The following is a 26,671-nucleotide window of genomic DNA, read 5'->3' on the forward strand; positions in this document are numbered from 1 at the left end:
CAAAAGGAAAGATGTTACTAGCCAAGTCTTGTGTCATTATGAAACAAACACATTACGGAAGTCCGACAGAGCACGAAAGCAACGCATTCTCGCCATACGTACTCTTCACAGACATTTGCTCTGGAGCAAATTTAACACAGTTGCGTTCACACGTGCAAATTTACACCGGTGCTGCTTTGCAAACGAGCATTTGCACCGGAGCAAATATTTGACCCACCTCTCTGAGGTGGGTCAAATATGGTCCGGTATAAGCTCTTTTCCGGGGCTACGCCGGAGCTAATTTGCACGTGTGAACGCTCTACTGGGGCAGCCCCGGTGCAGCACGGACCAAATCTTGCCGAGTGAACAGCCCTAGTTTCAGGCTGTTTCTCATCAGGGTGTGTGTGTGTGTGTGTGTGTGTGTGTGTGCGCACACGCCGGTAAGGGTAGATCCCGGGAGGTTAGTTGATCGAATAGTAGATCTTTGATCCAAAAAGTTTGAGCACCCCTGATGTACGCAGTTGTGGAAGAGTGTTTTTACCATTTCAGTTTTCCAAATGTCTTGGGCCTGGCTAAAACACAGACCACGGACACGTCTGGGCATTCAGCAGAATTCACCCTTCTTCCCCACTATATAACAATGAGTGTATTTGTTCCATTATCGACTACCGGGAGAAATTGTGAGGTCTGGTGCACACAATGATTTTCCTTTTGCTTTAATTGTTTTTCACTGTGAGAGACGAAACAAAAATTTTGTTGCACAATTCTGGACTGAGATGTCCGATGTTGTTCCCGGGATCTGTTGTAACCACTCATCTAGTTTGGGGGTCACTGCTCCGACCACCACAGGCACGACTGTCACCTTTACCTTCCAGGCTCTCTCCAGCTCCTCTCTCGTGTTCCTTCGTTCTGATGTTTCCATCATTTGGGACCGCTACATCCACTACAACGGCTTTCCTCTGCCCTTTATCTATGATCACAATATCTGGTTGGTTCGCCATTACTATCTTGTCAGTCTGGATCTGGAAGTCCCACAGGATCTTCGCTCTATCATTCTCCACCACCTTCGGAGGTGTTTCCCATTTTGACCTTGGGGTTTCCAGTCCATACTCCGCACAGATGCTTCGGTAGACTATGCCAGCCACCTGGTTATGGCGTTCCATGTAGGCTTTCCCTACCAGCATCTTACACCCTGCAGTTATGTGTTGGATCGTCTCAGGTGCCTCTTTGCACAACCTACACCTTGGGTCTTGTCTGGTGTGGTATATCTGGGCCTCAATGGCTTTGGTGCTCAGGGCCTGCTCCTGAGCAGCCAGGATGAGTGCCTCTGTACTGTCCTTCAGGCCAGCCCTATCTAGCCACTGATAGGACTTCTTGAGATCGGCCACTAAAGTTATGGTCCGGTGGTACATCCTGTGTAGGGGCTTGTCCTCCCATGATGGTCCCTCTTCCAGCGCCTCATCTTCTGTTCCCCATTGTCTGAGACATTCTCTGAGTATGTCATCCGTTGGAGCCTTCTCCTTGATGTATTCATGGAGCTTGGATGTTTCATCCTGGACAGTGGCTCTCACACTCACTAGTCCCCGGCCTCCTTCCTTTCGGCTTGCGTACAGTCTCAGGGTGCTGGATTTGGGATGGAACCCTCCATGCATGGTTAGGAGGTCGCCCGTGGTCTGAATCTCTTCCTATGGCCACCTTATTATTCCTGCAGGGTATCTGATCACTGGCAGGGCATAGCTGTTTATTGCCCGGGTCTTATTCTTGCCATTGAGCTGGCTTCTTAGGACTTACCTCACTCGCTGGAGGTATTTGGCCATAGCCGCTTTCCTTGTTGCCAGTTCGAGGTTGCCATTGGCTTGTGGTATACCGAGGTACTTGTAGCTGTCCTCAATGTCTGATATTGTTCCTTCAGGGAGTGAGACCCCTTCAGTGCAGACTACCTTTCCTCTCTTATTCACCATCCGACTACATTTCTCAAGCCCGAATGACATCCCGATGTTGCTGCTGTAGATCCTGGTTGTGTGGATCAGGGAGTCTATGTCCCTTTCGCTCTTAGCATGCAGCTTTATGTCATCCATGTAGAGGAGGTGACTGATTGTAGCTCCATTTCTGAGGCGGTATCCATAGCCAGTCTTGGTGATTACTTGGCTTAGGGGGTTCAGTCCATATGCCATATTTGATGGACACTTAGGTAAGTGGCTTGCCATTGGCTTCATGTGTGGTTTTCCACATCCTCATCGAGTTCGCAACGAAGGCTCTTAGGGTCCTGTTCACCTTATACAACTCCAAGCATTCAGTGATCCATGTATGTGGCATTGAGTCATAGGCTTTCTTGTAATCAATCCAGCCTGTGCACAGGTTGGTACGTCGGGACCTGCAGTCTTGTGCGACTGTTCTGTCAACCAGGAGCTGATGTTTGGCTCCTCTGGTATCTCTACCAATGCCCTTCTGTGCTTCACTCATGTATTGATCCATGTGTTCACTTATCTTAGCCACAATGATGCCATACATGAGCTTCCACGTTGTGGAGAGACAGGTTATTGACAGATAGTTGGATGGGACTGCACCCTTTGAGGGATCCTTCATGATCAGGATCGTTCGCCCTTCGGTTAGCCATCCTGGGTGAGTCCCATCCCTCAGCAGCTGGTTCATTTGTGCTGCTAGGCGCTCATGGAGTGCTGTGAGTTTCTTTAGCCAGTAGGTGTGGACCATGTCCGGGCCTGGTGCTGTCCAGTTCTTCATATCTGAGACTCTTTGCTGTATGTCTGCCACTGTTATGGTAACTGGGTTCTGTTCAGGGAGGTGGCTGTGCTCCTCTCTCAGGGTCACCAGCCATTGTGCACTGCTGTCATGTGCAACCTCCTTCTCCCATATGCCTTTCCAGCCTTTCAGTTTCCAGTCTTGGTGGGTCAGCTCTGTTGTTAGGACCCTGCCACTGAGCGTACACTTTCGCTGGTTGTATTGCAAACAGCTTGTTTATTCGTCTGGCCTCATTCTCTTTCGTGTACCGCTTTAGGCGGCTGGACAAGGCTTAGAGCCTTTGTTTGGGAGTTTCGAGTGCTTCAGGTATGGTCATCTGGATGTACCTCTCGGGTATCAGCCTTTTCATCACACCTCTCTGGGCCTCCGTCAATTGACTCACATCTTTCCGAGCCGCCTTGATCTTAGCCTCCAGCCGTGGCCACCATGGAACCTGTGTTGTACCTCATCAATCTCAAGTTCTGACAGCAGTTGGCGTTTGTGGATGTTGGAACACAGTTACTAGTTGTTTCGTGGTCAACCGTGACTGTGGGTTTCGAAGTAACCATTTAGCCCACATTCTCTGCATGTAACCCCTCTGACTAGGGTTGCTTGAGTAGTAGCATTCCAACAGAGCCATGTTATCGCATCTCGCCCATCTCCACTTTGTTCCAGTAGCCCTATCTATCTATCTATCTATCTATCTATCTATCTATCTATCTATCTATCTATCTATCTATCTATCTATCTATCTATCTATCTATCTATCTATCTATCTATCTATCTATCTATCTATCTATCTATCTATCTATCTATCTATCTATCTATCTATCTATGATGAAATAAAAAAAAAATATATATATTTAAAAAATCCTCATCTCACCCCTCGGGTGGTGTCCGTCCCTCATTCAGCTCGGGTCCTCTACCAGAGGCCAGGAAGCTTGAGGGTTCTGCGCAGTATCCTTGCTGTTCCCAGCACCGCACATTTCTGGACTGAGATGTCCGATGTTGTTCCCGGGATCTGTTGCAACCACTCATCTAGTTTGGGGGTCGCTGCTCCGAGTGCTCCGACCACCACCCGCACGACTGTCACCTGTACCTTCCAGGATCTCTCCAGCTCGTCTCTGAGCCCTTGGTATTTCTCGAGTTTCTCATGTTCCTTCTTCCTGATGTGATCCACTACAACGGCTTTCCTCTGCCCTTTATCTATGATCACGATATCTGGTTGGTTCGCCATTATCATCTTGTCAGTCTGGATCTGGAAGTCCCACAGGATCTTCGCTCTGTCATTCTCCAATATATATATATCAATCACGCCACCTTTTATAAGTTATAATTGCCTGGCCAATTAATACCACGACAGCATGCAGTTAGCTAACTTGTGATGCCATACCCCGAAAATACAGTACAAAGTAAATCAAACCTTGATCCTTAAATTTACAGAACATATTAGTGTTATGATAAACTAATCAGAGTTCCGATCTTAATTTTGTACAGTCGTGCCATTTCTCGACAAATTATCACATAATTTACAGTGTCCTGTTCCTGTGAAGACAGACACAAATGGTTTTCAACGGGAAAATAGCTTTAAGTTGGAACACAAAATAACACTGTGCCATTTAATTGTGGAGACAATACATTGGAAACAATTACAACACCTTTGCCCAGCGAATGTCAATGTCAGCTTAACTTTACAAAAAGTTAAGCAAATTACTTAGCAAGAGGAATAAATCTCATCTATTACCGGCCCGCAGTTTGCATTAGCCCAATATTTACCTCACCACAATGAGAATACATGCATGGTATCTTCAAAACACCCCTGCAAACTAAAATGTCAATTTCAGCAATTAGTCATCTGGCGTACAATGTACCTTTTGGCAGTAATGAGTTTTATGGTGTGAATAAAGAGCAAAGGAAGGTTACATAGTAAACGCATAGAATGCATGCGGGAGGGATGGCAGGAAAAAAAAGTATCACACTTGGCTTTTGGAATACATCATTGTGTGCAAAAATGCTAGACTGTTCAAGGCACAGCGATGACGGTTGGGATAAATTAACAGCTTGTTCTTCATGAATGTATAATGTACATCATTCAATCCATGGGCAAAGCTTGTGCAGCAACTAAAACCAAGGAGATGGACAGTAACTTACTGTGGTATTTGAAGTGAAAACCTGCTGCTGTGCCTTCCCGGTCAGAGTAGAATTCCAGCCACATATAATTGGAAGTGCTGGTCATTGACAGACCTTGCATGGATGTGCCCATGTATGTGCTGAGGAGTGGAGCCGCACCATCTCTCCCATCATACACCTCGTCAGAGGGAACCAAAACGGAGGACACAATTAGTGGAAGCTCTTGGCACTGTAAAGACTCTGCAATTGCACAGAAAATCAATGTCCTATCCGAAGTGTGAAAATTCACTAAGTCCTCTTACTTTAAACTGCAAATAATTGGTGGTTAAATTCCAATCCAGATGGTAGAATGCATAACGTCAAACAGTGTTGCAGTACGCAAGTTCAATTAGAGGTTACAATCAGTGAATTATCTGCAACTTCTTTATAATTGCAAATCCCAATTTGAGGAACTTTATTTTTCATTGACAGGTATTATTTATGTAAGTATTCCCATTGCGTTTCCTGACTGGAATCTTTGAGAAAACAAAAATAGGTTTCTTCCTTTGAGCGACTGTTGGGTATCCATCCGAAATAAAATTACCATAAACGAACAGGAAGGAAATGTCATTGACATAAAAGCATGATGAGAGACAAAGACGGTGTGATTGTGACGGTGCTATTGATCGCACAATTATATATCTGCACTACAAACAAAGACTGAGCTCCAGCTGAGATCGAGGGTTACTTGCATCATTTATTCGACTCATCTTGTCATGCTATGACTTCTCAGGCAAAGTATCTTTCTCTATGCACATAATTCCTTTTCCCATTTACAGCCCCAAACCAGTATCTATTCATTTTGAAAAATGACACAAACTGCTCTGGTTAAGTTCTTGTGTGTGTGTGTGTGTGTGTGTGTTTGTCAAAAACAGAGCGGCGACTTGTGCCTTTACCTTGAGGATGTCACCTTGTGCAAGTTGAAACATGCTGGCGGTAATGTTGATGCCTTTCCCTCTTTGAACATGAATACTGTAGACACATTCGTGACTGTTGTCATATGGAAATGGGTAGTTTGGCGACAAAAGAACACCCTCATTTTTGGAGACTGTTGATCCACATTCCGCTGTAAACAAACAAACAAACACATGATTAAATGAAAAATCAAAAGATATTATGGCAACATAACTCTGGTGGAAACCTCTACCACCACTGCCTGGCACCTAATTTAGTGGTGTTTTGTTTCTGTTAATCTAGTTTGAATGCACCTTAGCATCCACTTATCATTTGGTGCTGTTATATTTATTTCGCTTTGTATGCTTAGTGATTTTGTTGTATTTGTTGTCATATCTCCCTCTTGTGTTCATGTAGGTTAGTTCACCGTTGCATCCGCCTCATTCCTGAGGGCTCTCATGGCGAAACGACTTGGTGAGCGACAACAAGTAAGACACTTGAAGTGAGAATTTGCTTAGAGCGACTTTCATTTCATTTATTTTTTTTCACCCCCTTTTCTAAGCAATCATAAGATACCATTGCATTGAAAATGTCTTGCCTGGCTTGAAGAGTTGCTGCACTGTTGGCGGTTGTACAAACAAGTAGAAGAAGTTTAATCTGTGACCACAAGAGCGATGTTTTGAACTGGCTCCCCAGACGACGATGAGATTTACTATTGCTATTTACAATTGTTTTTCACATCACACATATCACATCATTTAATTATTATTATTATTATTGTTATTTTTATTCAGCAGCCTGACAGCAGTCGGTAGGAACGAGCGTCACTATCGCTCCTTCTTACAGCGCGGGTGTAACAGCCTCTGGCTGAAGGAGCTACCAAGTGCTGTCAGGGCGGGCTGGAGGGGTGGGAGGGACTGGCCATCATAGCTTTTAGCTTAGTTAGCATCCTTCTGTTGCCCACCTCCTCCAAGGTGTCAAGGGAGCAACCCAGGACAGAACTGGCCTTCCTGACCAGTCGCTCCAGTCTCTTTCTGTCCTGGGCTGAGATGGGCTGAGATGCTGAGATGCTGCCTGACCAGCAGACAATGCCATAATGGCCGAGGCCACCACCGAGTTATAGAAAGTCTTAAGGAGCGACCCCCGAACCCCAAAAGACCTGTTTCCTGAGTAGGAAGAGTCGGCTCTGTCCTTTCCTAATCAGGGTGTCCGTGTTTGTAGACCAGTCCAGTTTGTTGTTCAGAAGAACACCTAGGTACTTGTAGGAGGTCACCCTCTCTACGTCCATACCCTGGATGTTCATCGGTGCTGGTGAGGACTGTTTCCTGCAGAAATCCACAACCAACTCCTTAGTTTTCCTAGGGTTGATCTGGAGGAGATTCTGCTGGCACCATTATTGTCATTATCATTTGATTATCGTCATAATGCTGTGGAAAATTGATTGTATGATGGGCTCTACTCTTTACTCCTTTTTTTCTATTTGCAACAAACAGTGTTGGTGACTCGTGTTTAGTGAAGTGTGTTTTTTAATTTATTTGTTTTATTTAGTAACACAAAATGAATCATAGTTGGGCAGTGAAAAATGTTCTTCATTTTATTAAACTGATGGAAGAACATCTTTTCTCTTTTTACATTAGGCTGAATTAGCTTGATGCAAATAAGTGAATCAATAATCTGCATACTCACCCATTCTGACTGAAAACTTAAATGGGAAGGGAAGTTATACAATATGACGTGCATCAAGATTTTCCTCTGTTGCTGCTTTTATACCAAGCAGCAAATTATCAATACAACATGAATATTTCAAAATGTGAAGCCAATTAAACAAGGAAGTTTCAGAAGAAGCCTTCCACTGATATTTCTGCTATTGTTTACAGCACAGACATGTAAAATGTATAAGTTAATTGCACTCTCAGCACTTAACTGGTGAGCCAGGAATCAGCCTTTGCAATCGCACTTCACGCAAAATTATTCAGGGTGTGATGAGACAGCAAATGACAAAGTGCCTTTGCTCTGAAATGTCAGCACACTATCTCAAGAGTCAGCTATTACTGAGAGCCGAATGAGGGTGGGGATGAGAGGGGTCTTTATGGCCTCCTGTATTTTGCTTGATTCTATTTCAATGATTCGCCAAAACAGTATCTCCAAGTCTATCAAGTATGGAAGAATTCATTCATCTTCCAAGCCGCTTGATCCTCACTAGGGTCGCGGGGGGTGCTGGAGCCTATCCCAGCTGTCTTCGGGCAGTAGGCGGGGGACACCCTGAATCAGTTGCCAGCCAATCGCAGGGCACACAGAAACGAACAACCATTTGCACTCACACTCACACCTAGGGACAATTTAGAGTGTTCAATCAGCCTGCCACGCATGTTTTTGGAATGTGGGAGGAAACCGGAGCACCCGGAGAAAACCCACGCAGGCCCGGGGAGAACATGCAAACTCCACACAGGGAGGCCGGAGCTGGAATCGAACCCGGTACCTCTGCACTGTGAAGCCGACGTGCTAACCACTGGACTACCGGGCCGCGTATGGAGGCACAGTAATGGGACCAACAGGAGAGGAAACAAGAAATGCAACGTACCCACACACCTTGGCAGAGGGGCACTCCACATACGGCGGCCACCTCCCAGGCATGTAATCTCCTTTGCCCCCTGCAGCCGATAGCCAGTGTTGCAATGGAACATAAGGGTGTCACCAATGCCAAACCTCGAGCCTGCATGCCAGCCAAAGTGGGGTGTTCCGGGGTCTTGACAGGGCTCAAGGTCATACTCTGAAAGTCATGACATTTCAAATGAATTTGCAACGAATTAAAAGTTATTGTTTTATCATTCACTGTGTTTCACCAACAACCACTTGGAAACTTATCGCTTAAGATCGGATTCATCAGTGTTTGTTCCTCTTTGAGAACAACAAGCAAGTGCAATTCCATCCTTTATGTGTTTTAGCAGTTGGAATGTGTTTGACAAATGAAAAAAAAAAGACTCCACAGTCAATGTGATGGTATATGCCATTTGCATATCATATTTGTTTTGACACTGCTGCAACATTCCTCATATACTATATAGAATCTAAATGATACAGGCTTATAGTTTTGAACACGTCAAAATCAAATTTAACACTCGTGGGATGTTACCTTGACAACATGGCACATTTTCAAAGGTCATGAAAGGTTAAAAATGAAATCCAATGCTATTTACAGAGCATGTAAAGACAAGTAATAGCATTGTACACAGGCAAAAAGAACACACATGCACACACACTCACACACACACACACACACGCACACACACAGTCTTTCTCAGAAACTATATTTCATGAATATTCATAACCGCATAAGTTATTCTTCGCTTCATTGAACAGCAGGAAAACATTTAGCCAGAATGCCCGGCATGCAGACCCTCTCTTTTGCTCTTCTACTTTACAATATACAGTCATTTTTTTTTCTTTTTTCCATTCTCACTCAACATGACCATCTGCCTACTCTCCTCCCTCTCTATTTTACTCATGCATTTCCACCTTTTAGTTGTTCCCCACTCCTTGGTATTTGCAGGGACGTGGGACACAAGGGGTTATTATTCTTACCTCAACCAAGCTCCTCAGTCATCAAGACAGTGACCCACGTGGCATGCTTTGATGATCATTCCCATTACCGCCAGACAGTCTCTACCTGCTTGACCTTGTCGTCTCTTAATTATATCACTCTGATCGACACTTTGAGCCTGCTCCCTTTCTCTCTGATGAGTCCTCAAGTTAATTTAGACATGATGTAGAGAGGCTTAGCATTTTCATCTTATTATTCAACCAGCCTATGCTTTTCATATAACTACCATTTAGCATTAACTTACTCTAGCCAACAAATTTTAACAATCTGCACTCCAATCCTTTGCCTTCCTGTTTTGAAATGTCACTCAAGTTCTTCTTTCTAAATTCCAACCAATGACCCGTCCCTCTGCCTCCTGCAAACAGAATCCTCATACGCTCCCATACCTGAGAAGGAGATGTTGAATCCCTGAAGAGATATGGAGAAGTCCGAAATGAAGCGAAGCTGTGCTTTGAAGTTGCCATACAGGCCCGCGTTAACTGGAGCTGGCCTATCGGAGCCAGTGAGTCGAGCCAGTGGCTGAACAAAGCTACCATTTTCTGTTATCAGAAGATAGTCATGGTGATCCTCCAGGTGGAAGGAGTGGAAAGTGAATTGAACACCTTGGAAGAGAAAATGAGGCACGTTACTGCCATCAAACAGGTAAATACAATTGCAGACACGTTCAAACTCATAATACACACACACACACACACACACACATTTTATATATATATATATAGATATATTAGAGCTGTCAAACGATTAAAAAATTTAATCTAATTAAAAATGCAACTGTCATAATTAACTCAAATGAACAAAAAAATTAATCGTGATTACTCACACATTTTTTATCATTTCTGAATTTCCTTTTACATTTTTTGTCCTATTTCTCCCCATTTTAATGCTCTCATCAACATGGAATCATGAATCAATTTCTATGTGCCAAATGCAAATATTCACTGAAATAACAATTTCGATTTTCAATTTTACATGAATATTTTTCATTTGGAGCAGTTATTCACACATAATATTTCACACAATATTACTGTCCATCAACAACAGTGAAACTAAATATTTTGTCACGCAACAGCTGCTTTAACGGCTTTTTTAATGAAATCAAAACAGAGCAATATAACATTTTGTATAATATAAAAATTATAAAGTGCACATCTAAGGTAAACTAGTGCTCAGCCTATAGTGGATTCAAACCATGGTTGCATACTTCGTTTTTCCCGAGTTTGTTTCTATATGTTTGTTGAAGAATAATGAGACACCGGACACCAGCGTTCGTTATGTGCCCTGTATTCAAAACTGCCGGCCGTACAAACAAGAGCACGCACTTCCCCCGTGCTGTTGGGGCAAACTATTATGAAAGAGGGGAGTTCCACTCCCCCTAACACAGTCAGGCTATGTTGATTGTGTTTGTCCTTCTTGCGCGTAAGCCTCTCTACGGTTTTGTGTGGACCTCATTTCGGATGACTACACTTGGTTCGATAACAACACTGGAGACGTTATATTTTCGCTAGGGCGCTACCACTACAGCGCACTGTCACTGGCATATGAACACAGAGAAGCTCAGAACACTGTAACCTTCCACACAAAATAGTTCCAAACAAGTAACAATCGCGTGAGTGGCAGACATCGTGTACCTGTATGATATATATATAGAGAGAGAAGAACAGGTAACTTTGGTCTTGTTAGTGGAGCAATCTGGCAACTTTTTAAAAGTAAACTTTCCATTCATAAACTCTTTAAGTTTCCGTGTTTAGTGTCTCGAGCTGCCGTGGCTGGTAAAACAGATATGGGCGTGGACTTCTGCAGCGCGCTTGTTGTTTTGTTTCTGGTGTATATATAGAGCAACGTAACATCCGCTAGTGACGTGGGCCACGTTAATCTCGCGAGAACATTTTTAATCCCGTTAAAATTCATTTAAATTAATGCCAATAAAAACGCGCTAAACTGACAGCTCTAATATATATATATATATATATATATATATATATATATATATATATATATATATATATATATATATATATATATATATATTGCGCGTCGTCCCGCACGCGGTCTGTCCTTCCGTCTGTCCCTTTTCAAAACGTACCTACTTCACCGCGCCGCTGCGCGCCGCCACTGCGCCGCCACTGCGCCGCTCAGGCAGTGGCTCACTACGATCGCGCGGGCATCTTAGCGAAAAAATGTTGTCTACCCACAAGCATTGCAATGAAATTGTTAGTTATTTAGTAGAGCTAAACATCTCTTTATTTTCGCGATAAGCAATGAAGTTGAACAAAAAGTTGAACCAAGCAACAACACTTTTAAGGCCCACCTTACCAGCCTTCCGCAGGAACTAGCTGATGAGCCGCCCGGAGGGCAGCGAACCAGCTAGTGTATATATATATATATATATATATATATATAATATATATATAGAGCGGCTGGATAGCTCAGTTGGTAAGGCAACGGTTTGGTATACGGGAGACGGTGGTTCGAATCCCGCTTGGGGCAAAAAATGAGCACATAACACCATCCAGTGTGGGTCCTTGGGCAAGATCCTTCACGCTAATGCCTACCTCATACAATGATGAAAGACAATAAAATCAAGTTCTGCGTCAGGTGCTGGGGAACCAGAGCACCTTGATGAAAAATGGGCTACTGGAACAAAGCGGAAATGGGCGAGATGCGATAACATGGCTCTGTTGGAATGCTACTACTCAAGCAAACCTAGTCAGAGGGGTTACATGAAGAGCACATAGTACTGCGATTTATCCATTTTGTGTTCATATTGCATTTAATTGAAAGATGTTTGTTGTTTTTATCTCTTTCTTCTTTCTACATACATTCTTGCTGCTGGAGGCTGTAAATTTCCCCCAGTGTGGGATGAATAAAGGATATCTTACTTACTTACAGAGAATGTGGGCTGAATGGTTACTTCGAAACCCACAGTCACGGTTGACCACGAAACAACTAGTAACTCAGTGTTCCAATATCCACAAACGGCAACTGCTGTCACAACTTGAGATTGATGAGGTACAACGCAGGTTCCATGGTGAAGGGTCCCAGGCTGCCAGATCAGAGGAGGAGGTCATACCAGCGATTGGGAGCAGGCCCCAATGAATGCAGATGATGAGATTGGGAGGCCAGCCCCAATGTGTGAAATCCTGAGTGAGGCAGCAAATGACCTTAAAGCTGAGATCATGTCGAGAATGAAAGCTGGGCAACCTCGAAACCGATTACAACGGCTCTGTGAAGTACCACCTGAAAGTCTCATGGAAAGTGTGAATGCAGCACTGAGGGCGATCCCTACCGTAACGATCACGGAAACCAATGAGCTGATATACGCTTCAGCATCAGTGATCCTTGAGATGCTTGGCTATAAGAGCAACCATGGAAGGCATGAGATACGTTACCCACCATGGAAAAGACGGTTGGAGGCTAAAATCAAGGCGGCCCGGAAAGATGTGAGTCAATTGATGGAGGCCCAGAGAGATGTGATGAAAAGGCCGATACCCGAGAGGTACATCCAGATGACCATACCTGAAGCACTCGAAACTGCCAAACAAAGGCTCCAAGCCTTGTCCAGCCGCCTAAAGCGGTACACAAAAGAGAATGAGGCCAAACGAATAAACAGGCTGTTCGCAACACAACCAGCGAAAGTCTACGCTCAGTGGCAGGGTCCTAACAACAGAGCTGACCCACAAAGACTGGAAACTGAAAGGCTGGAAAGGCATATGGGAGAAGGAGGTTGCACATAACAGCAGTGCACAATGGCTGGTGACTCTGAGAGAGGAGCACAGCAACCTCCCTGAACAGAACCCAGTTACCGTAACAGTGGCAGACATACAGGAAAGAGTCTCAGATATGAAGAACTGGACAGCACCAGACCCGGACATGGTCCACACCTACTGGCTAAAGAAACTCACAGCACTCCATGAGCGCCTAGCAGCACAAATGAACCAGCTGCTGAGGGATGGGACTCACTCAGGATAGCTAACCGAAGGGCGAACGATCCTGATCATGAAGGATCCCTCAAAGGGTCCGGTCCCATCCAACTATCGGCCAATAACCTGTCTCTCCACAACATGGAAGCTCATGTCAGGCATCATTGCGGCTAAGATAAGTGGACACATGGATCAATACATGAGCGAAGCACAGAAGGGCATTGGCAGAGATGCCAGAGGAGCCAAACATCAGCTCCTGGTTGACAGAAGAGTCGCACAAGACTGCAGGTCCCGACGTACCAACCTGTGCACAGCCTGGATTGATTACAAGAAAGCCTATGACTCGATGCCACATACATGGATCACTGAATGCTTGGAGCTGTATAAGGTGAACAGGACCCTAAGAGCCTTCGTTGCGAACTTGATGAGGATGTGGAAAACCACACTTGAAGCCAATGGCAAGCCACTTACCCAAGTGTCCATCAAATGTGGCATATACCAAGGTGATGCACTCTCCCCACTGCTGTTCTGCATAGGACTGAACCCCCTAAGCCAAGTAATCACCAAGACAGGCTATGGATACCGCCTCAGAAATGGAGCTACAATCAGTCACCTCCTCTACATGGATGACATAAAGCTGTATGCTAAGAGCGAAAGGGACATAGATTCCCTGATCCACACAACCAGGATCTACAGCAGCGACATCGGGATGTCATTCGGGCTTGAGAAATGTAGTCGGATGGTGACTAAGAGAGGAAAGGTAGTCCGCACTGAAGGGGTCTCACTCCCTGAAGGAACAATAGCAGACATTGAGGACAGCTACAAGTACCTTGGTATACCACAAGCCAATGGCAACCTCGAACTGGCAACAAGGAAAGCGGCTACGGCCAAATACCTCCAGCGAGTGAGGCAAGTCCTAAGAAGCCAGCTCAATGGCAAGAATAAGATCCGGGCAATAAACAGCTATGCCCTGCCAGTGATCAGATACCCTGCAGGAATAATGAGGTGGCCAAAGGAAGAGATTCAGACCACGGACGTTAAGACCCGAAAGCTCCTAACCATGCATGGAGGGTTCCATCCCAAATCCAGCACCCTGAGACTGTACGCAAGCCGAAAGGAAGGAGGCCGGGGACTAGTGACTGTCCAGGATGAAACATCCAAGCTCCATGAATACATCAAGGAGAAGGCTCCAACGGATGACGTACTCAGAGAATCTCAAACAATGGGGAACAGAAGATGAGGCGCTGGAAGAGGGACCATCATGGGAGGACAAGCCCCTACACGGGATGTACCACCGGACCATAACTGAAGTGGCTGATCTCAAGAAGTCCTATCAGTGGCTAGAGAGGGCTGGCCTGAAGGACAGCACAGAGGCACTCATCCTGGCTGCTCAGGAGCAGGCCTTGAGCACCAGAGCCATCGTGGCCCAGATATACCGCACCAGACAAGACCCAAGGTGTAGGTTGTGCAAAGAGGCACCTGAGACGATCCAACACATAACTGCAGGGTGTAAGATGCTGGCAGGGAAAGCCTACATGGAACGCCATAAGCAGGTGGCTGGCATAGTCTACATCTGTGCGGACTATGGACTGGAAACCCCAAGGTCAAAATGGGAAACACCTCCGAAGGTAGTGGAGAATGACAGAGCGAAGATCCTGTGGGAATTCCAGATCCAGACTGACAAGATGGTAATGGCGAACCAACCAGATATCGTGATCATAGATAAAGGGCAGGGGAAAGCCGTTGTAGTGGATGTAGCGGTCCCAAGTGATGGAAACATCAGGAAGAAGGAACATGAGAAACTCGAGAAATACCAAGGGCTCAGAGAGGAGCTGGAGAGAGCCTGGAAGGTAAAGGTGACAGTCGTGCCTGTGGTGGTCGGAGCACTCGGGGCAGTGACCGCCAAACTAGATGAGTGGTTGCAACAGATCCCGGGAACAACATCGGACATCTCAGTCCAGAAATGTGCAGTACTGGGAACAGCAAGGATACTGCGCAGAACCCTCAAGCTTCCTGGCCTCTGATAGAGGACCCGAGCTGAATGAAGGACGGACACCACCCGAGGGGGGGTGAAACGAGGAATTTTTATATAACTTTATATATCCCGAACGAGGAAGTGAGCAGTGAAAAATCGATCAATAGATGCATTAATACACAAGCGAGAATATTTTTTTTTTATCTGCAAGCCAAATGCAATCATCAAAAGAGCCATATATGGCTCGCGAGCCATCGGTTCCCGACCCCTGTCCTCAAGGATTTGCTAGTAGACAGCAGAATTAATTGCCCCATTATTCAGAGCAAGTTGTCCTGGTCCTGAGCTAGCGAAGCAGCCCCAGACCATCACACTGCCACCACCATGTGTTAGGATAATGTTGGTTGGTTGGTTTGTTTGTTTGTTTTTAATCAAATGCTGTGCCATTGTTACGCCAGATGCAATGGGCCGCTCATTTTTCAAAAACTTTCATTTTTGATTCATCAGTCCACAGAATGTTTTCCCAAAAGTCTTGAGGATATTATCAAGATCTTTTGGCAAATGTGAGAAGAGCCTTTGTGTTGTTGTTGGACAGCAGTAGTTTTTAACCTGGGAACTCTTACATTAATTATTTTTGGCCAGTGTCTTTCTTATGGTAGAGTCGTGAACATTGCCCTGAACTGAGGCCAGCAAGGAGTTTTTTGCATATTGTTCTAGGTTCTTTTGTGACCTCCTGGATGAGTCGTCGTCACACCCTTTGAGTAATTTTGGCTGGTCAACCACTCCAGGAAATGTTTACCATTGTTTCCAAGTTTTATCCATTTGCGGACAATGGCTCTGACAGTGGTTTTCTGAAGCCCCAGAGTCATGGAAATGGCTAGTTAACCTTTTCCAGACTCATAGATATCAAAAATATTTTTTTCTACTTCTTGAATTTCTTTGGATGATGCGTTTGTTTGTTTTTTTCAGATTTTGTAGCCTACTTCACTTTGTCTGAAATATTTTATTTATGTGATTTCTTGATTCAACAAATGTGCTGGTAATCAGGCTTGGTGTGACCTGTACAATTAAACTCGGCTTTTACAAAACTATCATTACTCACAGTTAATTTAAGGTGGGTGGTGCGTGGGGGGCAAATATGTCAGATTTTTCCTTCCTCTGGAAAGGAAATTAGTATTTAGAAACTGCATTTAAAATTTTCTTGGGTTGTCTCTGTGTGATATTAAAATTGGTTTGATAAACTGAAAACTTAGTGTGTGATAAATATGCAAGAGCAAAGAAATCAGGAAGGGGGCATATATTTTTTCACAGCACTGTATGTATGTATAGTTCCATGTAAATGAACCAATTTATGTGTAGTTTATGACAAACCTTTTCCATGGCTAACCTCCACGGTCCATGTACAGTTCAGGGAGTTTGGATACAACTCAGGGTAGCCAGGCGAGAGGATCACACCACCGGGCCCTTTGATATCACCACCACAAGATGCTGAATAGGAAGGGAAGATAATGAATGATAAATGCTGCTGGGAAATAAGAGAACTGTAAATGAAGGAATAAATCCCTCACCTGAAGAAAAAGGAGCAATTTTAATGAATAATGCATTTCAGTCACATCACATCCAATCCTCCTATTTTATGAGTCCCTGTAATTCTGCCAACAAAATGTTTTTTTTCTAACTTGTTTCAAAACCAACCCTCTCGCTACCCAGCCAATAAATCATTCATTGATTCAGCAACCCTCTATGTAGTATTCACCTTTCATGAATTACTGTAAAAATGAAATGTGGTGAGAAAACGGCATATTGCATTGCATTTACTGGCAATTAACTAACATAGGCATACTTAGGGGATTCAATCTGTTTCATTGCAGTCATTACTTTAAAGGGATTTTGAAGTCTTACCACACAAATGAGATTAGCTCAATGTACCATTTACCGGTAACTCAAGTCAGTATGGGAAGATCATCCAGTGGCAACGACCCAATAGTATTTGCTGATGAGGCAACAAAAGCCACAACACGTATTTTTACGCAGATGAAAGGATTCTCATGTCTGTTGATTATTGACATACAGTATCATTTAATAGCTAGACTACCTCTAATCTCCTGAAAGTAAATTGATGACATCATTCTGCGCTCTCATTGGCTGCTGTGAGCGGAGAGGTTAACTGGTTCAATTAGATAATGATCAAACTAGCCTTTTTTTTCATGTGGTCGTGTTATTTACCTAAAAGGTTATATGACATGAAGGGTGCTGTTTAAAATAATACATGAAAGCAGTTTCACAGGTTTGTTTGTGTTTGCCGTCCTCGTTCATTGAGCATAGTGTTCACGTTTGCTGTTCTAGCTGTGCTTTCTTTGGCCCAGATGCCCTAAAGATGACATTGCAATCAAATGCCTTGAAGCCTCTCTCAATATTAGCAGTACAGCTCTTGTGAATAGACTTATTTTCAAAGTAATGAACATCAGATGATATTTTGGGAGATCATGGCAATGCCTCAGGCCTCACAGCTGCACACACACACACCTCTTCTGTCCTCGCTCCTTCCCCCCTTGGGCCCTCCAGCAAGTACATCACATCAACAACTCCAGAATCCTCATCCACCAAACAAAAATAAATCAAATTCTTAATTAACGAGCCTGTATTACATAAGGTCATTAAAATTGGATGAGTACACTTGGCAAAGTGTCAATTTGTATGGTCTATAGGCAGAAGGCCAGGATGTTTGGCACCAGTCTGGCAAACACACCTAAACAAGGAAAAGCTCCAGGACATGAGTGCAATTTACAGGCCATTACACCTGCATTGTCGTGTCTCATTCATGAGGTAGTACATACAACCAACTCATTGTGTTTGTTATGTTCCTGGAGATGAGTGGTCTGTGACAGAAATAACATTTTGCACAAAGGGACAATAATCACCACATTAGCCCATGACTGTAAAAACAACCCAGAGAGATAGAGATGATGATGTGGGACAACACAGGTCAAGTTGTATGCTTATTGGCATACATATGTATACAATTAAGCATTGTATACATATGCTTAATTTGGAGCCTTCCACCAACAGCGAATACACCTGATGCCTGATGTAATAAGACCTCAAATGGCATGCGATAAATCTCACTCCAACAAATGATATGCGCACCTAACTAACCCTAAGGCTCACCAGCCACCAGCCACCCTGAAAACACACACATACACACAAGCACACACACACACACACACATACACAAACACACATGCACGCGCACACACATACATACATACTTGAGGCACTGATCTCTAAAAATAAACTCTCCTTTTTAATTTTTAATTGAATTTATCAAATTAGTATTTTTGTGTTGTGGACTATTATTGTTGAGTTGTTTATCAATCCATCCATTCATTTTCTAATCTACTCATCCTCACAAGGGCCGTGAGAGCCTATCCCAGCTGTCTTTGGGCAGTCGGCGTGGGACACCCTGAACTGGTTGCCAGCCAAACGCAGGGCATAGTTGAACAACCATTTGCACTCACGGTCACATCTAGGGACTATTTAGAGTGTTCCATTAACCTTTCATGCATGGTTTTGGAATGTGGGGGGAAACAGAAGTACACAGGGAAAACCTACACAGGCACGGGGAGAATATGCAAACTCCATACAGGAAGGTCGCTTTTACAGTGAAACTCCTCTACAACGAAATCATGTTTCCAGCAAGAAATTCTTCACAACGGGGTTTTTCATTGTAGCAAATTGATCTCAGATGTAAACATACACACACACACACACACAGACGAATGTGTACTCTTTATTTTTATTCCAATAGTGCATAAGTATGAGCATACACTTATTTGACACTTCATATAGCCAGCGTAGAAAGAAAAAAATGGAAAGAAATTGTGAAATTTACCATCACCATTTACTTTCACTTACATCAATTTCTTGCATCATGTCTTTTTTTTGCTTCCCCCATCTTTCATTTTTATTACCTTTATCATGTCTTCAAGTGTTAAAGCTTTTCTTTTTTTAACTCCTTGGTATGCAAACGTCCGTTTTGTCGTCATTTAAGCAATGCAATGTTCCTGCTGCGTCTGAAACAAATACTTCCTGTACTACTGTGCATGTGCAAACCAGTGTGGTGGTTGCTGTTGCCGTTTCCAAATGAAGCAGTAGAGGTTGCTGTTGGATTAGACTTCGTTATAGTGAATCTCGTCGCGAGGCAAGAGCAGAGAAAAATATTTCGTATAACGCAACAGGGCTTTTTTTTCGTTGTATGGGGGTCAGGAAAGTGGGAATGGTGTTAATGCATGAAGATTTTTTCACACTAGGGGGTATTTTCACCCATGTAAGTTTCGTTGAAGAGAAGTTTCACTGTAATGTATATTTACTCCAAGTAATCGAACCCTGCACCTATGCACTGTGAGGCTGATGCGCTAACCCGTCCACTACTGGGTCGCCCTCACTACAACATTAAAAATATGAAGAAATAATGTGATTTTATTTGATTGATGGTCAGACTTAGCTACACCAGCATATCACTTCACCGCCGGGTAAACTGGCTCTATATTTAGCTTAACTTTTCCAACCTTTCTAGCTACTATTCCTCCTGCCCCCACCCATAAAAGAGAATATCAAAAATGACAACAGTGGCCCTAATGTTAGCAGCATTTTGAATTCCTGCGTGATGGAAGGTAGTGGGCCAAGAAGATTTGGCCAGATAATAATGAACACAAATGTACAGTTTTAAATACTGTATATATTAAGTGTAAGAATAGGTCATGACTGTATCATTATACATGAGTGTCCTAATATTATACTTCATGCTTTTCTATTTAGGACCCAAGATGAAGAATGGCTGATATAAGTTGTCAGTTGGTGCAAAAAACAAAACAAAAAAAAGTGTAATTTTGATGAACTACAAACTACATTATACTGTATAACTGTTTAACGAAATGGCTCCACTGCAATTATTCGTGAACTTTATTATTTTGATTATTTAATTGTCTTGATCTAATGCCACTCTATGTTGTCATCGTATATCTAGTTGATACACTCATGGTAAGACACAGTTTATTACAAACCTCATTAAGGTGGTATCCACAACGTACGGTTTTGGGGTGGGGTTGGGGTGGGGGCAGTAGGAGCAAGGCGCAGAGTTACAAACTTCTTCCCCACAAATTAATAGTGAAATGCTTTTAATGTATATTTACTCCCAGTAGTTTCAATTAAACTGTTTAAACGTTTGTTTTACATGTTTGTTTACTAATTAATACAACATTCAAATGGGAGCAAACACAACTGAGGTTTGCACGGTGTGACAACCACTTTAGTTTACTCACATGGCCAAATGAATTGCCCACCCCTGCTTTTATAGCTGTGTCGACATACCATCACAAGTGGGTAGAGGGTGACTCCAGAAGTGGTTCTTTTCACAAACCAGTGGTTCTTCAAAGCTCAGACTATATCCAGGATCACATTGGAAGGATATTGTAGAGCCAATTGACAGGTCGTTGCTCAGCCGCACACCACTGACTGGGATACCAGGATCCATACAGGAGTAGGTGTCCACTGTAACAACTGCAAAAAAGTGTTCGTTACGTATGCTGTCACATGAATAAAATAACTTGCTGGAGATCGCAAATGACGGCCTTAAAAGTACGTTCGAGAAAACAACTCTGCCAGTGTTCTGGATTCAAGTTATGGCTGAATACTGTGAGATCGCCACAATACCACTGTTGCTATTTCCGACATGCTACCTGCGTGAGGCGGGGGTTTTGTGCAGCAATGACGGCTAAAACAAAATTACAACATAAAGCACACACTTCAGGTGTCATTGTCTCCTATTACCCCGAGATGGGACCTGCGGTTGCAGAAAATCAAGCTCGGGGCTTGCACTGATTCAGCATTGTTGTGAGTTGATATTTTCATGCACTTTGAATATGCGTTGTATTGTATTTTGAAACATAACTATAGCGATCAGAGTGTTGCAGCCAGATTAGATGCGCCTCGTGTTTATTATTATCTCTCGAAAACACCAGAGTGTTCATGCAGCTCTTACCATATTATTTTGTCGTATTCATCCGCCACACCTTAAATGCCGGTCCGTGAAAATATTGTCTGACATAAACCGGTCCGTGGATCAAAAAAGGTTGGGGACCCCTGCTCTAGAGAGTGTGTGTGTTAGGAGAGGCAGGTCATGCTCCCCTTAATTTCCAAATGCAGCCTATGTTCAAAACCAATTGTGCTTGAACTATTTCCATCTGTACTGCCTGACGCACTGTTGCACCGTCCCTTCGCTTAGAGTGCCTAGAGCAGGGGTCGGCAACCCAAAATGTTGAAAGAGCCATATTGGACCGAAAAAACAAAAACACCAATATGCCTGGAGACGCGAAAACTTAAACGCCTTATAATGAAGGAAACACATGCTGTATGTATCTATATTTAAAGCTGATGAATAAAAAATAACAATCATAATAATAATTAAATTATGTGAAAGAAAATTGTAAATAGTACTGAGATTTATCCATTGTGTTCATATTGTATTTAACCCTTAGATGCATGAGTGACTGGCCCCTACACTCTTCCATAGGTGGGTGAAAAATGACCCATAATACAATAAATGCTTTTTTTAATGACATTTTTGTCATTTTGGTTAAGAATAATCACTTGTATAAAATTTTGTAATATATTTAGGACCATACAGGAATGTTTTCATGTTTGAAATATCTTTATTTTAAATTTTTTAACATTTTTGAAAAATAAAAATTACCCAGAACAGCAATAGAAAAATGTGAACATCCATTTTGTGTGTGTGTGTGTCTGTCTGTCTGTCTGTCTGTATGCATTGCCTGTTTTAACTTTCTGGCAGTGATCATTGCACACAGGTACATTGCATTTCCCACACCTATTGCTGACTTTGCGATCTTTGTTACTTGGGCAGATCTGACACCTTTTTCACTTTGGTTGGCCCTGTGTATTTCTTTCCTGTGTCTTAGTGGTGGCTTTTGTCACCCCGCACCTTTTCATTGCTTCAATAATCGGGATTTGCAGTTGGGTGCAGCTTTCCAGTCGACACCTCGTGTGTGGTGTGACAAGCTCCTTTGACAGCTCTTTGAGGAACAGCCGTCGTGCATTGGTGATGCCACTCTTGAAATCTGGGTGCTGAGCCATGAAAAAGGTGTAGGCATTTAGGGTACCGATGTCAATTATGTTATACCATTGCACCATGGGCCACCTCTGTGTTTGTCGCTTGCACGGGTAGTTGCCAACCATCTGGTCAATGGTGTCTACACCTCCATTTGTCTCGTTGTAAAATTTGATCACTTCTGTTTTTTTCTTTTTACTATGTTCATCCACTGCTTTGTTGTGATGCATCGTGCTCAGGAGCACAACAGATTTCCCTTTCTTTCTGACATAGCTGACCATGGTAAGGCTGTCATTGAATCCAAACTCTATGCTGTAAACCTCCCTGGACTTGGAAAGCTTCATCAGAGTAGGGATGTCTGGCTTGTTCTGACATAGAGTCCCCACAATAGTGAGCTCCTTCTCCAGGAGATGCTGCGCTAGTGGCACACTGGTGAAAAAGTTATCCATGGTGATGTTGCGACCGGTGTTTCTAAATCTACCACACAGCTGCTGGACAATATTTTCTCCCAGATTCTTCTGAACGTCTTCCCCTGGTTGTCTCCCCGTGTAAACTATACCATCTATTGCATAGGGGATGCTTGCATCACAAACCCAGAAGATCTTTAGGCCATACTTGGCAAGCTTGCTTGGCATGTACTGTAGAAACTTGCACCTTCCCCTGAATGGCACAAGCTGTTCATCGACAGTGACACAATCACTGGGGATGAATTGCTGTCTGCAGTTGACCAGGAACAGGTACCATACATAGCGAAAGACTGCCATATGATCTGTTTCCAGGCAGAAGGCCAATTTGTAGATAAATCATAGTCGTGAACGACACACAAACAATTTTATATGAAGATAAGACTTAGACGTATCAGCTCTTACAGTGTAAAATAATTTTCCTGAGGGGTTCATTTCTGATAGTATAGTCTGCCCAGTCCGCAGTCAATGTATTGCTGACAGCCAAAGTCGATTCGAATCAGTGGTTCCCATTGGACTCCATAGTAAATGTACACGGGTCACTTTTGACCCATTTATGGAAACTTTGGGTAGCAATACAAAAACTGAAATTTCTTAAAATGTATAAAATGTAAGTTAAAATTGTGAATGACATTATATAAAAAACATTTTTTTTGAGGAATACCTGGAATATGAAATTATAATAAATTTTCAGTCCGAAGATATTTCAAGAAAAAAACCTCACCGGGTCATTTTTTACCCACATATGCATCTAAGGGTTAATTGAAAGATGTTTGATGTTTTTTTCTCTTTCTGCTTTCTACATACATTCTTGCTGCTGGAGGCTGTAAATTTCCCCAGTGTGGGACGAATAAAGGATATCTTATATTAGCCATATTAGCCAAAATCAAAAATGACTAGGTTGACAACAAATACAATTGATTTATGATTAAATGTTTTTGTTTTCCCTGCAGTACATCCTATAGAGCAGGGGTGCCCAACTTTTTTGGACCAAAGATCTACTTTTTAATCAATCAACCTCGTGCGCTCTACCTGTTACCGCACACGCACGCACGTACACACAAATGCCATGATGAACAACGGCCATAACGGCCCATAAGATAAATGAAACGGAAAAATAAAATAGACACGAGTTTGTGAAACGGAAATCACTGCCTACCTTTGTTGAGACCTGACACGGAGGAATGGGACGCATTTTTGCAGCATGTTAACTATTGTTGCTCACGCATAACATTTTGAAATGTTTCTCTTGGCCTTCCAGTATGCCATTCTTTGCGAGTGCCATCGGTGAATTGTACATGGAACGCAGTTTTTTTTTTTTAACAACAGCCACCTGCCTGACATCCCACCCTGCTAATAGAAACGTGTGTCGCAGGCTGTGACGCAAATCTTTATTGACAGAAATGTTGAATTTTACAGCATTGAAAAACGTGAAGAATGTTGGATGTCATGTTTGTCCTCCTACCGAAAACATATTAAAACAAAAAATAAATTTCCCTCCCCCATCTGTTTCAATTTTCAAACATTTTTTGAAAAAGCTCCAGGGAGCCACTAGGGCGGCGCTAAAGAGCTTCAAGTTGCACACCCCCGGCCTAGCACGAGCATCAGCACTCTGTTTTGGTACACTCTGAATAATCGAACGGCACATTTGAACAGCCCTCAGTTTCCTAACGGTTAGAGTGAGCCAGTGCTTGCTTGGAGAGTATTTTTAAATGCATCCCTGATGAGCAAAAGACACACTCTAAAAAGGGGTAACAGCAAATAGTTGTCATCATTAGCTATAAAGTAATAAACATTGGACCCCCACACTTGCGGGTTCGCATATTCAGAGATTTTCTTTCACTAACGTCGCTCCATATTTCATGGAAAATTCAAATAAAATGTCAGTGCTTTGTGATTGTTTTTTTAGTGGCAGTGCATTTAAATGGGAATTAATTATTTCCAAATTTATGCTACTCGCAGACTGGTCTGGTCCTTATTACCTGAATAGCAGAGATTCACAGTACACAGTTCTAAGAACATTTTTGGGGGGACATTTATAACTCAAAATCCTTGAATATGGCATTTAACTGATTCATTTTTCGTAACATTGTGTAAACACTTAAGTTTTAGAAACAATTTCATATTTTGTGTCAAACTGAAGATATTTTTCTTAAAAGAAAACTGAAAAATACTGTGCAGTCCTTTTTAGAGCAGGGTTGTCAAACTCATTTCACATTGTGGGCTACATACGGCATCGGTAGATGTCGAGTGGGCGGGACCATTAAAATTATACCATACTCTGCTATAACTAACCAAAATATGTCTTTCCTTTGTTTTGGTCTCAGGAAGCACAAGAACATTATGTTGAAATTTAATGAACATATCTTTTACAAAACATTTCATGAACCATCCTAGATTTCCTTAGACAAATGTGCAATTTACTTTTATTATTCACATATATGTATTGCAACTGATCCCACTGATTGTACAAAGGCACACAACTTTAACAAGTTGACAAATACAGTCATGCACTTTGAGATTAAACGAGATGTATAAAGATTAAACGAGATGTATAAAGAAAGGAATGTTTCAGCCATTTACACATGTGCATATAAAATGTATTTAATCCCTGCCTACACCTTACAAACTAAGGAGAGTGTTATTAAATGTGTAAAGAATAAAGTATTAACATGTCCCTGATGGCGTCTGCTGTGTTGGGTCTGTCTCAGTGACAGATGAGGCGGCTATTGTCTTCTTTTCTGATCATAACAATGTTGTCTTTTACTCTGATCAAAACAATGGATACTCCATGAATTGCACCTTATTAAAATATTAATTATGTGTCTTTTATGCTTTTTTTTTCACTTTTAAATTATCCCGCGGGCCTGATGGAAGCTCCTTGGGGGCGGGGCGTATGCTTGACACCCCTGTTTTAGAAGAAGATAACTCAGGGCCTCAGTGTACTAAATAATACAGTAATGCTCTTTGTGCTTTTCGTAGCATTTTGATTTCATCGTATGGTATCAGTTTTAACATTTGGTGAAGTTAAAAAGAAGCCGTCAAGTTTTTCAGCACAACCATTTTTGTTATTCCAAGTGTTTTGACTTTACTACAAAGTTCAAACAGAGTAGGAAGTATGGTTAAATTAATCCACCCATGCATTTTTCTTCACCGTTTATCTGAATTCGGGTCAACTGGAATCTGTCCCAGCTCGATGCCCAACCCTAAATCCAATTTTTCACACCCGGTTTGGGTCTCATTTCTGCTGCTTCAATAGTATTTAGGGATTCGACAAGTGTCATGTCAGGCAGAAATGAATGTCTTGTTCATTGTTCAGATTATTCTTGTATGATATGCAATGGATCGATTCTGCTTGAATTTAAAAAATATGTGTTGTAAGGTTTGACAAAGGTTTCTGTTCTAAGTTTACAGTTTAATTCCACAGTATAATTTCGAACCAAACATTTTACAAATGATGTTGCTAACGTCCCCCCAAAGAATTCCAGCAACATTTGATCTAAATTGTAGTGGAAGAAAGTACTATTATTTTACACTAATTGTTTTGCACTAGCCTCGTCCATTAAAGAGTAAGGAACTTGAGGAGAGGGAAACATATTAAGGAAGAACACTTGTGGTCTGATTTCAGTCAACGGTACCAACATAACAACAAACTTGGTTTTATGAATCACATGTGTAATATTACAAGCAGACTTGAAATTGACCATTCCCCTTACATACATTTTTTTTCTTTCAAGCACTCCATGTCATGTCGTAGTGAAAGGGGGAGAGAAAACAACCACTTCCACATTACACAAGAAGAGA

The 26,671-nt window shown here is 42.6% G+C and overlaps 1 protein-coding gene and 1 long non-coding RNA gene across 9 annotated transcripts in view; one reads left to right on the forward strand and one right to left on the reverse strand.

The window, feature by feature from the left end:
• Window positions 1-26,671, reverse strand: part of LOC127600226 (CUB and sushi domain-containing protein 3-like) — a 782,730-nt gene that overhangs the window by 549,320 nt on the left and 206,739 nt on the right. For all 8 annotated transcript variants that reach the window (XR_007962299.1, XM_052064574.1, XM_052064571.1 and 5 more), the window contains 6 exons: window positions 20,648-20,836; window positions 16,649-16,765; window positions 9,769-9,984; window positions 8,363-8,551; window positions 5,784-5,953; window positions 4,870-5,026 (listed from right to left, as the gene is read on the reverse strand). Coding sequence is in view for 7 of the 8 variants with exons in the window: in XM_052064574.1 (XP_051920534.1) it covers window positions 4,870-5,026; window positions 5,784-5,953; window positions 8,363-8,551; window positions 9,769-9,984; window positions 16,649-16,765; window positions 20,648-20,836 (1,038 nt within the window). In the remaining variant the exon portion in view is untranslated. The remainder of the gene's footprint in view (window positions 1-4,869; window positions 5,027-5,783; window positions 5,954-8,362; window positions 8,552-9,768; window positions 9,985-16,648; window positions 16,766-20,647; window positions 20,837-26,671) is intronic.
• The window catches only part of LOC127600376 (uncharacterized), a 257,704-nt gene that overhangs the window by 14,823 nt on the left and 216,210 nt on the right, over window positions 1-26,671 (forward strand). The window lies entirely within an intron of this gene.

This window comes from Hippocampus zosterae, chromosome 5 (genome assembly GCF_025434085.1).
Source record: "Hippocampus zosterae strain Florida chromosome 5, ASM2543408v3, whole genome shotgun sequence".
NCBI lineage: Eukaryota > Metazoa > Chordata > Actinopteri > Syngnathiformes > Syngnathidae > Hippocampus > Hippocampus zosterae.